Consider the following 12,553-nt stretch of genomic DNA (forward strand, 5'->3'; position numbering starts at 1 on the left):
CGAATGTTGACCAGATATTAGTCTTTCCAATGTCATGGCGTTTTTTTCTTTTCATTGACAGTGTGATTCGAAAATGTGAAAATTATTCTTCATCGAATCTGAGAATGCAGCCCCACGTTCCAAACAAATACTTTTATTTTATTTTTTTTATATTAACATTAATTCCTTAATCAATTTATTTCAGGAATGTAACATTCAAATATCCTTAGACACGCCTGCCTCCCTTCTGATCAATTACTCTTCGTTAATGAGGCTCTGTTAAACTGGTCAGTAAATAGAGCAATTGTTCCGGTGCAGTCAATGGAAAAAACGCTCAATCGTCTACGTCACAATCTTCGTGGCCGCCGAAAGCTAAGCTTGCCGATGTTGCATCCAAAAAATGATCTACCCGAATTAAAACAGTGTTGGAGCATAAATGGTGAATTTGGTGTTGAACCACTAAAACGAAAACCATTTATTGAGAGTTTTGTGATTATGGATGATTTGGATAAAAGGATTCGTGATAACGATGATGATTCCTTAGAAATATATCCGTATACAGGTCAGTAAACTATGTTACGTTTTAAGTATTATAAATGAGGGCACCAGAGGCGGTTTTAGGGAAGGCATAGATGGGAAGTTGCCCCGGGCGCAGAAACTTCAGGGGCGCAAAATTTCAAACAAATTATCGTACGGCTATAATCCTTTCGTAGTTTCTGAAATTTTATTTTTAATAAAATGAAGTAGAGGGCGCAGTTAACAAATGGAAATAATTAATAAATTATTAATTTTGTAACAAGGTAAAAATAAACTTAAAAATACTAAATGAAAATGAATTCAAAAATAGATTATTAATTGATTAATTAATAAATTGAAAATAATTTTGTTAATAAATGAAAATTTTCCTACAAATTTGGCCTGAAAATTTGTTGGAGAGAGGGGGGCAAGATTTTTCTCCGGGTAAAAGAGAGGCCAGAATGGCCACTGGAGGGCGCCCACACAAATTCTTGGTATTACTGGAGACCTGAGTCTCAAGTGAAGGAAACAAAATATAAGTAGTACCAGTAGATGCTTTATCTTAATGTCTTTGGAAAAATCATATTCGCTTTTTGGACAAGGTACCTCACTCTCCTGATGGTCCCAGATATACCATAAATTTATCTGTTGTTTTGCATCTTGTGACACGGCATGCCTTCTTTGTTAATCAATTTTTCGCATTTTTGACCTGGATAAAACACTCCACAAAGTGATCGTACTAGAATTGTCGGATAAAAATATGGTACTTATGTGTTATAGCGACCACACTTTGTTCTTGATCTGTAATGAAACCGGTTTTCTGTGCCCACTCGGAGATGCTCAGCTTAGTCTGAGCGAGATAAAACAATAACTATGCAGGCATAGTTTTAATCAAATATTAATTTAAAAAACTTTTTCCACAAAATAAGTTTTTGAAAAAAAATAAAGAACTCCATTAAAAAAAAATGAGCAAAAATAAAATAAAATAATCTACCAAGCGTGAAACTACCACAAATCAGCATCGATAAATAAATGAAACCCAAAACGAGCAAAAATTGACATAAGTTGTTAACGTGTCAGTAAAGTGCAAATTTTTTCAGTAAAGTGCAAATTTTGTTCTGACCTTGGGAAGGCATAGGGGTTTTGCGCCCAACTTATGTTACTTTATGCTCGTTTTGGGTCTCATTTATTTATCGATGCTGATTTGTGGTAGTTTCAGGCTTGGTAGATTATTTCATTTTATTTTTGTTCATTTTTTGTTTAATGGAGTTCTTTACTTTTCTTTGAAAAACTTATTTTGTGGAAAAAGTTTTTTAAATTAGTTTCTGTTCGTGACATAGTCTTTTCAGGGAAAAAGAAAATATTTCTTTAAATCTTTTCATTTTTTAAGACTTTATTGTTTGGCCAGCTATTTGTATGCTGGAGAAAAATTTTCAGCAATTTTTAACAACATACACCTTTTTAAAAATCTAGACAAAAATAGTACTGTTTAATTTTGTTTTATACCTCCTCTAGTTGATCTGTAATGGAAAACTTGATACCATTTGCAAAAAAATCTGTTTACTTTCTTTGATAGCTTGGGTACACTTACGCTATTTTGATTTGGTTAAATTTTAAGAGCAGACATGGGAGGGTTGGGGTAGGAGGGTGGGCGTGGGAGGGTGGGAGTGGAAGGGGGATTAGTTACCCTCAAATCACTTTCGACTATTAAAAAGGGCATCAGTCCTTTCTATTTTCAATCAAATGAGCCCTTTTCGAAATTCCCACAATAGCTCCTTCAATACAAAGTGCCCTGGTCTAAACAACAACAACAAAATAATACATTATATCCACTTCGATCTTTACTTTAAAAAAGTCAAGCCTTCCAATTACTTTCGACTATTAAAAAGGGCACTAGGCCTTTCGATTTCCAATCGAATGGGCTCTTTTGGAAACGACAACGCTTTCAATAAACACCGTATATGCCTCCGGGGCATAAATTACAACCGTTTTGGGGGTGTCCTCCTAAAAAAAAATTTTTTTTTTTTTTTGGAAATCAAGTACGCTGAACAAAATGGCAATCACAAAATTTTGATTGGATGTGTTTGGGGGAAGGATGGGCGTGGGGGGGGGATAGTTTCCCTCCAATCACTTTTGACTATTAAAAAGGGTACTAGCCCTTTGAATTTCCAATCGAATGAGCGTGTTTTGAAGTTTCTACGACAATGCCTTCTATAAAAATCTTTATATGCCCCCAGGCCATAACTTAAAACCCTTGCCCTGAGGGTTGTGAAGGGGGTGTCCTCCTCAAAAACATATTTTGTATCTGGAAAACAACTATGCTGAACAAAATGGCTACCATATCTCAAAATTTTGATTGGATGTGTTTGGGGGAATGATGGGCGTGGGGGGGGGGGGGGGCTAGTTGCCCTCCAATCACTTTCGACTATTAAAAAGGGCACTATCCCTTTGAATTTCCAATCGAATGAGTCTGTTTTGAAGTTTTTGCGACAACGCCTTCTATAAAAACCTTATATGTCCCCATTGCACAACATAAAACCCTTGCCTCGAGGCGCGTGTGGGAGTTTATTCCTCAAAAACATATTCTCTATAAGGAAAGCAACTGCACAGAACAAAATGGTTATGTCAAAATTTGATTGGAGGTGTTCGGGGAACTGATGAGCGTGGGGGAGGGTTAGTCGCCCTCCAATTACTTTCGACTGTTAAAAAGGGCACTAGCCACTCCAATTTCCAATGGAATGAGCCCTTTTAGAAGTTTCTGTGACGACTCCTTCGATACGAAGTGCCCGGGTATGGAGAAAAAAAAAACACATTGTGCCCACATCGTTTTTAACTTAGGCAGCGCTAGCGCGCTGCCTATGAATTAATATACACAGTTGGTTTGGTATTTAATATAGTGCGTTTTGGGCCGCCTGCTTTCCATAATTGTCTGTTGTATTTTCAATAATTTTTTTGGTACTGGTGCAGTATATGGTCACTTCTAAAAATTCAAATTTGGTTAATGCTAAAGAAACAAAATAAACAAATTTGGGCTATATATTTGCACATTAGGGGGTGGGGGGCAAAGCATAGCATATATTTAATACGTAACCTAACCTAGGTACCTCCCCCCCCCTAAACCCCAAAAAACAACAGTTTAAATATCGTAAACGCAGTGAAAAACACTCTTTGCATTCCGTTTCTCTATAGCGGTCTCATGCAGTTAACCCGTCTGGTGGGTTTTTCGTGACTGGTTTCCTTGTAAGATATATAAAAGTGACCATATAACGCACCAGTACCCATTTTTTTTTACTAAAGTATTATATTTTCATCATATTTTGGTACATTGCATTAGAATTAACGGTACTGTTGTATTAGCTGGAACGCACGCGAGAAGTCAAGTTTGGTTAATGCTAAATAAATAAAACAAAATAGGATAAAAATATAATAATTTAGAAACCAATTTGGGCTATATATTCGCATATTAGGAGGGTGGAGGGGGGGGATAAAGCATAGCATATATTAAATACTTAACCTAACCTAGGTATCTTTTTTGCCCCTAAACCCCCAAAAAACAAAAGTTTAAATATTGTAAACGCAATGATAAATCACAGTTTGCAATACACTAATTGTCTACACTAATTGTGTAGTTATTGTGAAGGTACTGTGGCTTACAACCTAGAATGCACCCAGTTATACTTCTTTTTTTTCTACCTGTAGACTATACAGCAAAGATTTGTTTCTGGCCAGGAAATATGACTAATTCACCGTTGATTCGTAATAACCTTCCAAGTGCATAACCTTCCATGCCCTGTCGAGGGAATAAAATACATATCAAGTTCGGTACTAAAGGAATATAGTTTGACTAAATTCTAGATTGACTTTAGCAGCTTGACCAGAGTCTCTTGAATAAAATGAAAAAATCGATGGTTGAATTTTTTGGACTAAGTATGACTTTACAATTAATCAATCTGCTCCCCTCTGTCGGTGGCCGTGAGGAAGACAAAGAACCAAGACTGGAGGCAGAATTGTAGGCTGTGAGGATAGATGAGGCTCACGGGGTAGTTTTGGAAGTCTGAAACAGCGGCGTCAAGTTACAAAAATTTGTGTGTGAGGGGGGACAAATGTATTTTTCAAATCCTCATGGGGGGGGGGGGGTCATTTTGCTCTTTTTTCTAAGTTTTTCTAATGAATCAGAGGTAATTATATAGCGTTGCCTTTAGTGAAGAGCCATAAGACTTCACCGCATTATCATTTATTTATTCGTTATATTTTCAAGAAGCATTTCATATGGAAGGGGTGATCCACTAAACTTCGGAGGGGGCTTATTCGATTGGATCGAAAGTTCTAGTAAACATCATTGCGTTTTCAGTAAAACGCAAATGACGCAATAGGCCTTAGAACTTATACGGTTAGAGGAGAGGGAAAAGGGCAGTAACTAAACTCCTGTTTGAAGTAGTTCTTGTTCGTTTGAAGTAGTTTTTAAGTTCGACTAGAATATTCGATTTGATTTTTACTCATTATAAGATCTATTCATTCATCTATATCAGTATCTGTTATCTTTATGTTTGATATGACCATTTATTTAATTTTCCATTCGTTATGGGTTTCATTTATTCTTTGGTTGTTATTTCTGGTCGTTTCCAGTTTGAATTATTATATGATTTTATTTCTGCTTGTATTAAGTTTAACATGGCTTTTTACTTTCCTTTGAAAAATTGTTTTCAAAATTTACAATACGGATTTTTTTTTCGGAATTTGAATTGAAAATCAAGTATTTTGCAATAGGCATCAAGACATGGGTAATTGTAGAAAAAAGCCAAGACAGATAGTGTGTGTGAATGAGAGGTAAATCTGGGATAAGCCCTTTTTAGGATTGTATAAAAATGATGTTATTTCATTTGTAGATAGATACGTCTATCTATCATCCATCCATATGTCATTCCTAGGGCAGAACTAAGATAAGATAGTCATAGAAATAAGGGATAAAAGATTGGATTGCTTTTGGGTTGACGCGTGACGGACAATGTCCGCTGGACTTGTATGTAAATTCTGGGACAAGTCCCCTGAACTTGCAGGCGAACGGTGAATCCTGTAGTTTTCCAAGTGTTTGGTTAAATGGCAGGGGTAAATGGCGGGAGTATGTATGACTCTCTTATTGGACAAATACTTGTGTGTTAGATTTTGGAAAGGCATGCCTGCCTAAAGTCTCAGGCATGTTGACCAAGAATTTAAAATTGACATAGGACCATTAGATTGTCTGGAATGAGAGCCTGTATACACTACGAAACAACACTGGAAAGTAATTATATTTCGGTATCGATACCAAGTACGCCTAGCTCTTATTTTTTCTGTTCCTTGATAGGGTATGTCATTTATTTTCCCCCTTTTTTAACAGCTACTTTTTCTTTGTAGCTGTTAAAAAAGCGGGAAAATAAATGAAATACCATATCAAGGAACAGAAAACAATAAGAGCTAGGCGTACTTGATATCGATACTGAAATATAATTACTTTCCAGTGCTGTTTCGTAGTGTATATACTTTCAAAAAGTATCGATACTTTCGATATCCATTGATTTGTACTGTGGGAAACCAATTTGTAGACATATACTGCAAAAAGAAGGTATATTACAGTTTTGCATATAGAGTGAGAAAAGTGACATTTACTAGGGTTGTTAGTGTCATAAAAACACGACTGCAGTTAACAGAACACTTATACATACAAAAATATCTGGACGGGTGTAGTATTTGCCGGATATTATTTCTAGTTTAAAAAAATACAGGTATCGTTTCTTTTGGAAAATATCGCATCAAGAGTCAATACTCGATATTTTTGAACCCTCACACAGCTCTCGGAAAAACAGATTTTGGATTTTCCAGCTCAAAAGACTGTCACTTTACTCATCAAGCACGATTGTGACACAAAACCCAAGCAATTTAGTTGTTTCTTTAGGGCAAATCATTACTAGACTCCAATTGTGGTCCAATTGTAATGGTTATGAATAATTATAGTTTTAAGTTCCATAGTTCAAGGTTTTGCTTATAAAAACAGATTAACTGATATTTGACATTTAACTTGTTTTGTAATTCTCTGAATCGAAAGCAAATAGTTGAAATGAACTATGACCCTAACAAAAGCCTTCAAATACTACGCAGCAACTAATTAACATGGTCTATGAAAATAATGTTTTACAGCTTCAGAGTCATCAGAGCATTTAGTGGCCCAAGGTAGAGACAGGGGTAAATAATCTTTGTCAATTCTACTTTTCAGAATTGCTCTCAAGAGATCGCCAAAGAGATGAGTCGTTTTTATTGTTTTGTTTTAGCCAAATTCGACAGAATTCGCGGCGTCCTCCATTTCTCATGCCACCTAGTGGTTTAGTAGAGCCACTGAAAATTAAAGCAGAAATGGTGGCTTTTTATCTCTCTGGATACAAATTTTGCATGTAAAAATGACTGGTGGTACTCATATCGCTTCTCATGCTTAGTGCTTGCGTGCCTACCATTGGAACTCGGCGGGTTTTACTCCGCCGACTTCAACTAACAAAACGGTTTGGAAGTTTAGTACCCCTTGCAAGCTCCAAACACAAGTGCCCCGTCTATGCTAAGCCATCAATTATATTACTTTTCAAGGTGTACGATCTTTGGCGTTTGGAAGATGTTTGGAAGCAGTTGTCTCCCCATAATTTGGAGAAAAAATATTATTCAGTCCATGCCCCTAGGCTATCCAAATATGGACCTCTCTTGCTCCCCCCCCCCCATAGAAATGCTAGAGCTACACCCCGGGATGCCACCGCATTCTATTTGATGTATTGAAACGAAATGAAAATCGAATTAGAGGTTAAAATTTTAGTTAAGACAGTGACTACCGATGAGAAGCAGGGGAAACCAAAAGATGGCTTTGATGCGACTGCTCCTTCAGAAAGATAGTTTCATGCTGATGTGCAGTGCGGGAAGGCGTCATAACATCCAACCATCAGGAGCACTAACGTCAGGAGCACTACAAAATCCGTTATAACATCGACAAAAAAATTAGTCAGAACCAGTAACCGTCATAACATCTAAAATTTTAAAACTTTATTTTTTGGGGTCTAGGGGGGGGAAGGTAAGAAGGTTAGGTTACGCATTTAATATATTCTATGCTTTACCCCCACCCCCTTGATGTGCAAATATGTAACCAAAATTTGTTTCTAAACTATTATGTACTTATTACTATTATATAAACTTGTAAATTTTTTTAGATGTTAGGACGGTTAGTGGTTCTGACGGTTGGATGTTATAATGTTTTGTGCTTGTGACGGTTAGTCGAAACGGTAGCACCCTGTGCAGTGCTTAACAAAACAACTACCTATTTTCTTTCATGCAACAGCTGAGACGTTTTTTACACCTAATTTCCATAAGATAAAATGACTACTCATATTGAATCTTAAAGATTGTGCATGATATCCAAGTTTATTTTTATATCTTTAGTATTCATTTTTGTTTCATAATAAAATTACTCAAAATAATCCCCAAGAAATATTCATAATTATACCTTTGCTGTAAAAATACTATCAGTGTGTAATTGTCACTCTGAGTAATGCTGGAAGTAAAAAATAAATCATTTAATTTTCAAGTGATTAAGATTATTATAATGAGGTTTTGTGTTGCTTTCACTATGTTTGAAGGTATGACTTTTGGCTTTATCACCTTTGATCATCCAAAATGATCATGTAATCTCATTAAATAATACATTTATCATACAAAATTGAACATGTGGTTAGATTAAAAAAAGACTCAACAGGACCTTTCTAATGTGATCTTTCTCACCTTTTTTCATTTCCGCCTTAATTAGGTTTTGCAATTGACATATTTCAATTTTGAATAGATCGGGTAGCTCAACAGGAAAGGAAGGTGCAACGAAGTCAAAGCCGTATTCAGGATTTTTGTTCGGGGGGATATTTTTTTCAGGGGGGGGGGGAACAAAAAAACTTTAAAATCGCATACAGAATATGTGTATATGCATCTTTGTTACGTTCTTTCGAGTCGGAAAAACTATTTTTTTAGGGGGACAAAGGGGGGTGGGGTGGGGTTAAACTCTCCGGCCCTTGGAAAAGGTCTTGCAAATCCAAGATTTGTTACTCTTTTTTTAGAGTGAGAGAGAGGAGGGGAAAGTTAGACCACTAGGCTTAACAATAGTATCACATCTTACTCCCATCCAGTCACTATTGACCCTTGAAAAGGGCACTAGGGCTTTTAATATTAAGTTCAAACAAGCCCTCTCCCGATCTTCTGGGATTATTAGTTTATACATACGTAATATTTCTTCTGGAAAAAAATGTAAAATTTCATATTTTTGTAAATAGGAGCTTGAAAACCCTACAATAGTGTTCTCTCATATGCTGAATGTGATTCTCACCGAAAATTGTCGTTTTGAGGGTCTTCCCCCCCTTTTTTTACGTCGGGAAAATTTTCCCAGGCTCGCAGCTTTTGATGAGTTATTTTAAACTTAATCCATTTTACATATTTGGAGTCAGCTTGAAAACCCAATTCTTTCAATGTGTTCTTTGCTATCAAAATTACTTTTTTAGAGTTCTGTTTACAATTAGCCCAGGTCACTCCTTACTTACAGTTACCACGTGCTGTTTGATTCCAAAGATGTCAAAAAAATTGTAGCAACGAACTGTAAGTAATGAGTGACTCGGGCCAATAGTTACTGAAACTCTTTAAAAAAACTAAATTTTAAGGAAAAACCTCAGACAATAAATAGCCCAAAACTAATTATTCTGAAACTAAATCAGATAGAAAAAGAAGTATAGCTTTGGAATCGTCATGGCCTAAAACTCTAAACATTAAACTTTAAGTACCCTGGCTTGAACAACAAGGAAAGTAAATTTTTTTGCATGGGAAGCACCTAATGTGTTATCTCTTTTCCCTTTTTTCTCCGCTGCTGGCATGGCACTGGAGCATCATAAAAAGCTGTTTAAGGGCTCATGTTAAAGGAAAATTTCTACGTCTAATCACTTTTGTGATTATCAAAATACAATATTTAACATAAAATCACTTTTTTGACAAAAACTGTATATTTGTATACAAAATAATGAATGAAATAACGATTGGTTTGTGATCTAAAAAAGGGCGCTTCCCTGAATCCTTCACCTCCAAAGTAAATTGATGATTCGAGTTGTAAATTTTTAAATGCACCAAAAATATCATTCAGAGAAGCATGGCATGTCCCCAAACAGACAAAATATCATCAAAAAACGGAACCAGAAAGATATTATAAAGGGTAAACTATTCAAAGCAAAATTTTCGATGAAATCCACCAAGAAACTTGCCAAATAGGGGAATAAAATCGTTTCCATCGGTAAACTCATAATTTGAAGAAAAAACTAAAATACAAGGAAAATTTGTTGCAAAGGGGAATAAGGGTCATTATAGTAAAGATTTATAATGTCATATAATCCCACTACCCTAATTATTCCATAATTTTCTTTGTAAGGCCTGTTCACATTTATTGACATTACAAGAGGTGCAACGGAATCTGCAACAAAAATGACTAAGCTAATGTCTCCAGTTATACCTTGGTATTTTTAACTTTTCAACAAGGTAAACTGAGTTTTATATGCAAGATTTATGTGGTCTGAAAAGAGGCTAAGAAATGGTGGCTAAAATTTTGCCTACTCTCGTAGCTGGGGAATTATGTGTCAGTTTTTTTGTCCTTTTATATCATTGTGTCCCGGCACATGGGAATGTTTTCTTTTGACAGAAAATGTGTCCAGTTAGTCAGGGCACCATGCTGGGCTATCTCGCTTATTCCAAGAAGGGGGGTATTATGGAATGGGGTTATTATGAAACATATACCAAAAGATAGCCTAAAAAACGCTGATACCGAAACTAAAAACGGCCCTCTAAAACATGGAGAAAGTCTAATCTAAGTTCAGATTTCCCGAAAAGTACTATCTAGAGAGCTAAAGCCGCAAAAGCTGGTTTTAAACGTCATTTCCCAGTGTCCTTTAGAAGAAAAAAGCAAGATGGGTGTTGTTTTTACTTTGGTTAATTCATTGAATGTTGCATAGCATATGATGTTATTTGTGAATAAGGCCTGAGACATCCAGCTCAAAGACTGAGCAAAAAAGCATGTCTCAGATAAAGTTCCTCGGCAAATCGGCAAAACTATCCCTTACATTTCCTTAAAGTTTGTTAGCCTTTACTTTTATGTTTTATTGGCTCGTTTGTGCACGCCCTGTGCAATATTAGTAATCAGCAAGATTAGATCCGCAAGCATCAACTCAAAAGAGGTAAAACATGTGTCTAACAACAAGTGTACAAAGAGGTCTTACTCAAATAGTTAGAACACATGTAGTACTCCCCTAAGAAGGAGCACGAACTCATGAATAAGCTAGCGCGTATAACATTGACTCGACCAGTGGTTGTGTACTAGTTGGCACTCACATTACTATATGTGTAATAAAATTTTTTTTTTTAATATTTAACCAATTGACTTACTTTTGAGTTAAGGATCCTGCAACACGATATGTGGCGTAGAGAGCGCAGCAACTTCGCTCCTTCAGGTGGACCGATCTGCTGCTATGAGGGGAGTCTCGTCAGCAATAATGTCGGCCATGTTGGGAAGCTTCTGTAGACTGTTCTTCTACCTGGTCCAAGGTCTACCCCTTGGGCGGTACCAGCCTTGGGATATGGGGTTAAAGTCATATATGATTCTAGCAAGGGCTGTCGATGACATCTAAAGGAGATGTTTGAAGCTTCTGTAAGTTCGCTGGGCAATTTTAGTTGAGAAAGGAGCTTGGCGGGTAAGGGCAAGGAACCTTTCATTACTCGCAAAATCGTCCTGTCAAATCCTTTCGATTCGAAACAGTTGTTTTGTCTGGCAGGCGTCTATCGTGCTCAAGATGGTAGATTTGAGGGGCCATATCGCAGCCGGGTAGAGCAGGACTGAACTCATGGATGAGCTATATATGCGCATTTTCGTGCGCCTAGAAATATGGAGCAAATATCCAAATGGCATTGAGCCTTCCAACGAAAGAGGAAGCTTTCGCAATTCGGCTGCCCAGCTCTGCGTCCATGGAGCCATCATTTGAAATCACGGAGCTAATATTGGTGAAGTTAGTAACAGCTTAAAAGTGGGCTTTACAAACTGTAATAAACTCCGGGGGCCTGACTGGGCCTGGTGTTTCGACTGTCATTGTTTTATTTTTTCGGTCAATCAAACAGTTCGTAGTAACTAACTAAGTAAGGAGCGACCCGGCTCAATAGTAGCCAAAACTCCAAAAAAAGAATTTTGATACAAATAGATATACCAAAAGAATTGGATTTTTATGCTGATTTCAAATATATAAGTTCCATCAAGTTTACTCTTACCCATCAAAAGTTACGTGCATGAGAAAATTTGGCTGATTTTCAAAAAAAGGGGGAAAGACCCCCTAAAAGTTATAGAACCTTAATGAAAATTACACCAGGTTCAGCGTATCAGAAAACCCTACTGTAGAGGTTTCAAGCTCCTATCTGCAAAAATGTGGAATTTTGCATTTTTTGCCAGAATAAAGATCACGGTTGTGTTTTTATTTGTTTTTTGTTTGTTTTTTGTTTTTTTTTTCAGGGGTGATCGTATCGACCCAGTTATCTTAGAATATCGTGGGAGGGCTCATTGGAACGGAAATTAAAAGCTCTAGTGCCCTTTTTAAGTAAAAAAAAATGGAGGGCACCTAGGCCCCCTCCCTCGCTCATTTTTTTCCCGAAGTCACCCGATAAAATTTTGAGATAGCCATTTTGTTCAGAATAGTCGAAAATATGATAACTATGTCTTTTGGAATGACTTAAACCCCCAAAGTCCGCGGGGGTAGGGCTGAAAGTTATAAACTTTACCCAATGTTGACATATAGTATTGGTTATTGGAAAGTATACAGATGTTTTCAGGGAAATTTTTTCTGGTAGTGGGGGGGGGATGGGTCTGGGGTTATGTGGGATGGTCTTTACATGGAGGAAGTTTTCATGTGGGAAGGGACATTGCTATGAAGGTGGCGCCGGATTTCCCAGCATTATGTAAAAAAACAATTTTTTCAACTGAAAGTAAGGAGCA

General features: G+C 36.7%; 1 protein-coding gene across 1 annotated transcript in view; it reads left to right on the forward strand.

Moving 5' to 3' along the window:
* Positions 1 to 300: 300 nt before the first annotated feature.
* Positions 301 to 12,553, forward strand: part of LOC148945906 (uncharacterized) — a 684,784-nt gene continuing 672,531 nt past the window's right edge. The window contains exon 1 of the mRNA XM_089097548.1: positions 301 to 541. Coding sequence (XP_088953674.1) covers positions 301 to 541 — 241 coding nt within the window. The remainder of the gene's footprint in view (positions 542 to 12,553) is intronic.

The sequence above is a fragment of the Artemia sp. Qi Xiang Cuo genome, chromosome 12, assembly GCF_049724085.1.
Source record: "Artemia sp. Qi Xiang Cuo chromosome 12, ASM4972408v1, whole genome shotgun sequence".
NCBI lineage: Eukaryota > Metazoa > Arthropoda > Branchiopoda > Anostraca > Artemiidae > Artemia > Artemia sp. Qi Xiang Cuo.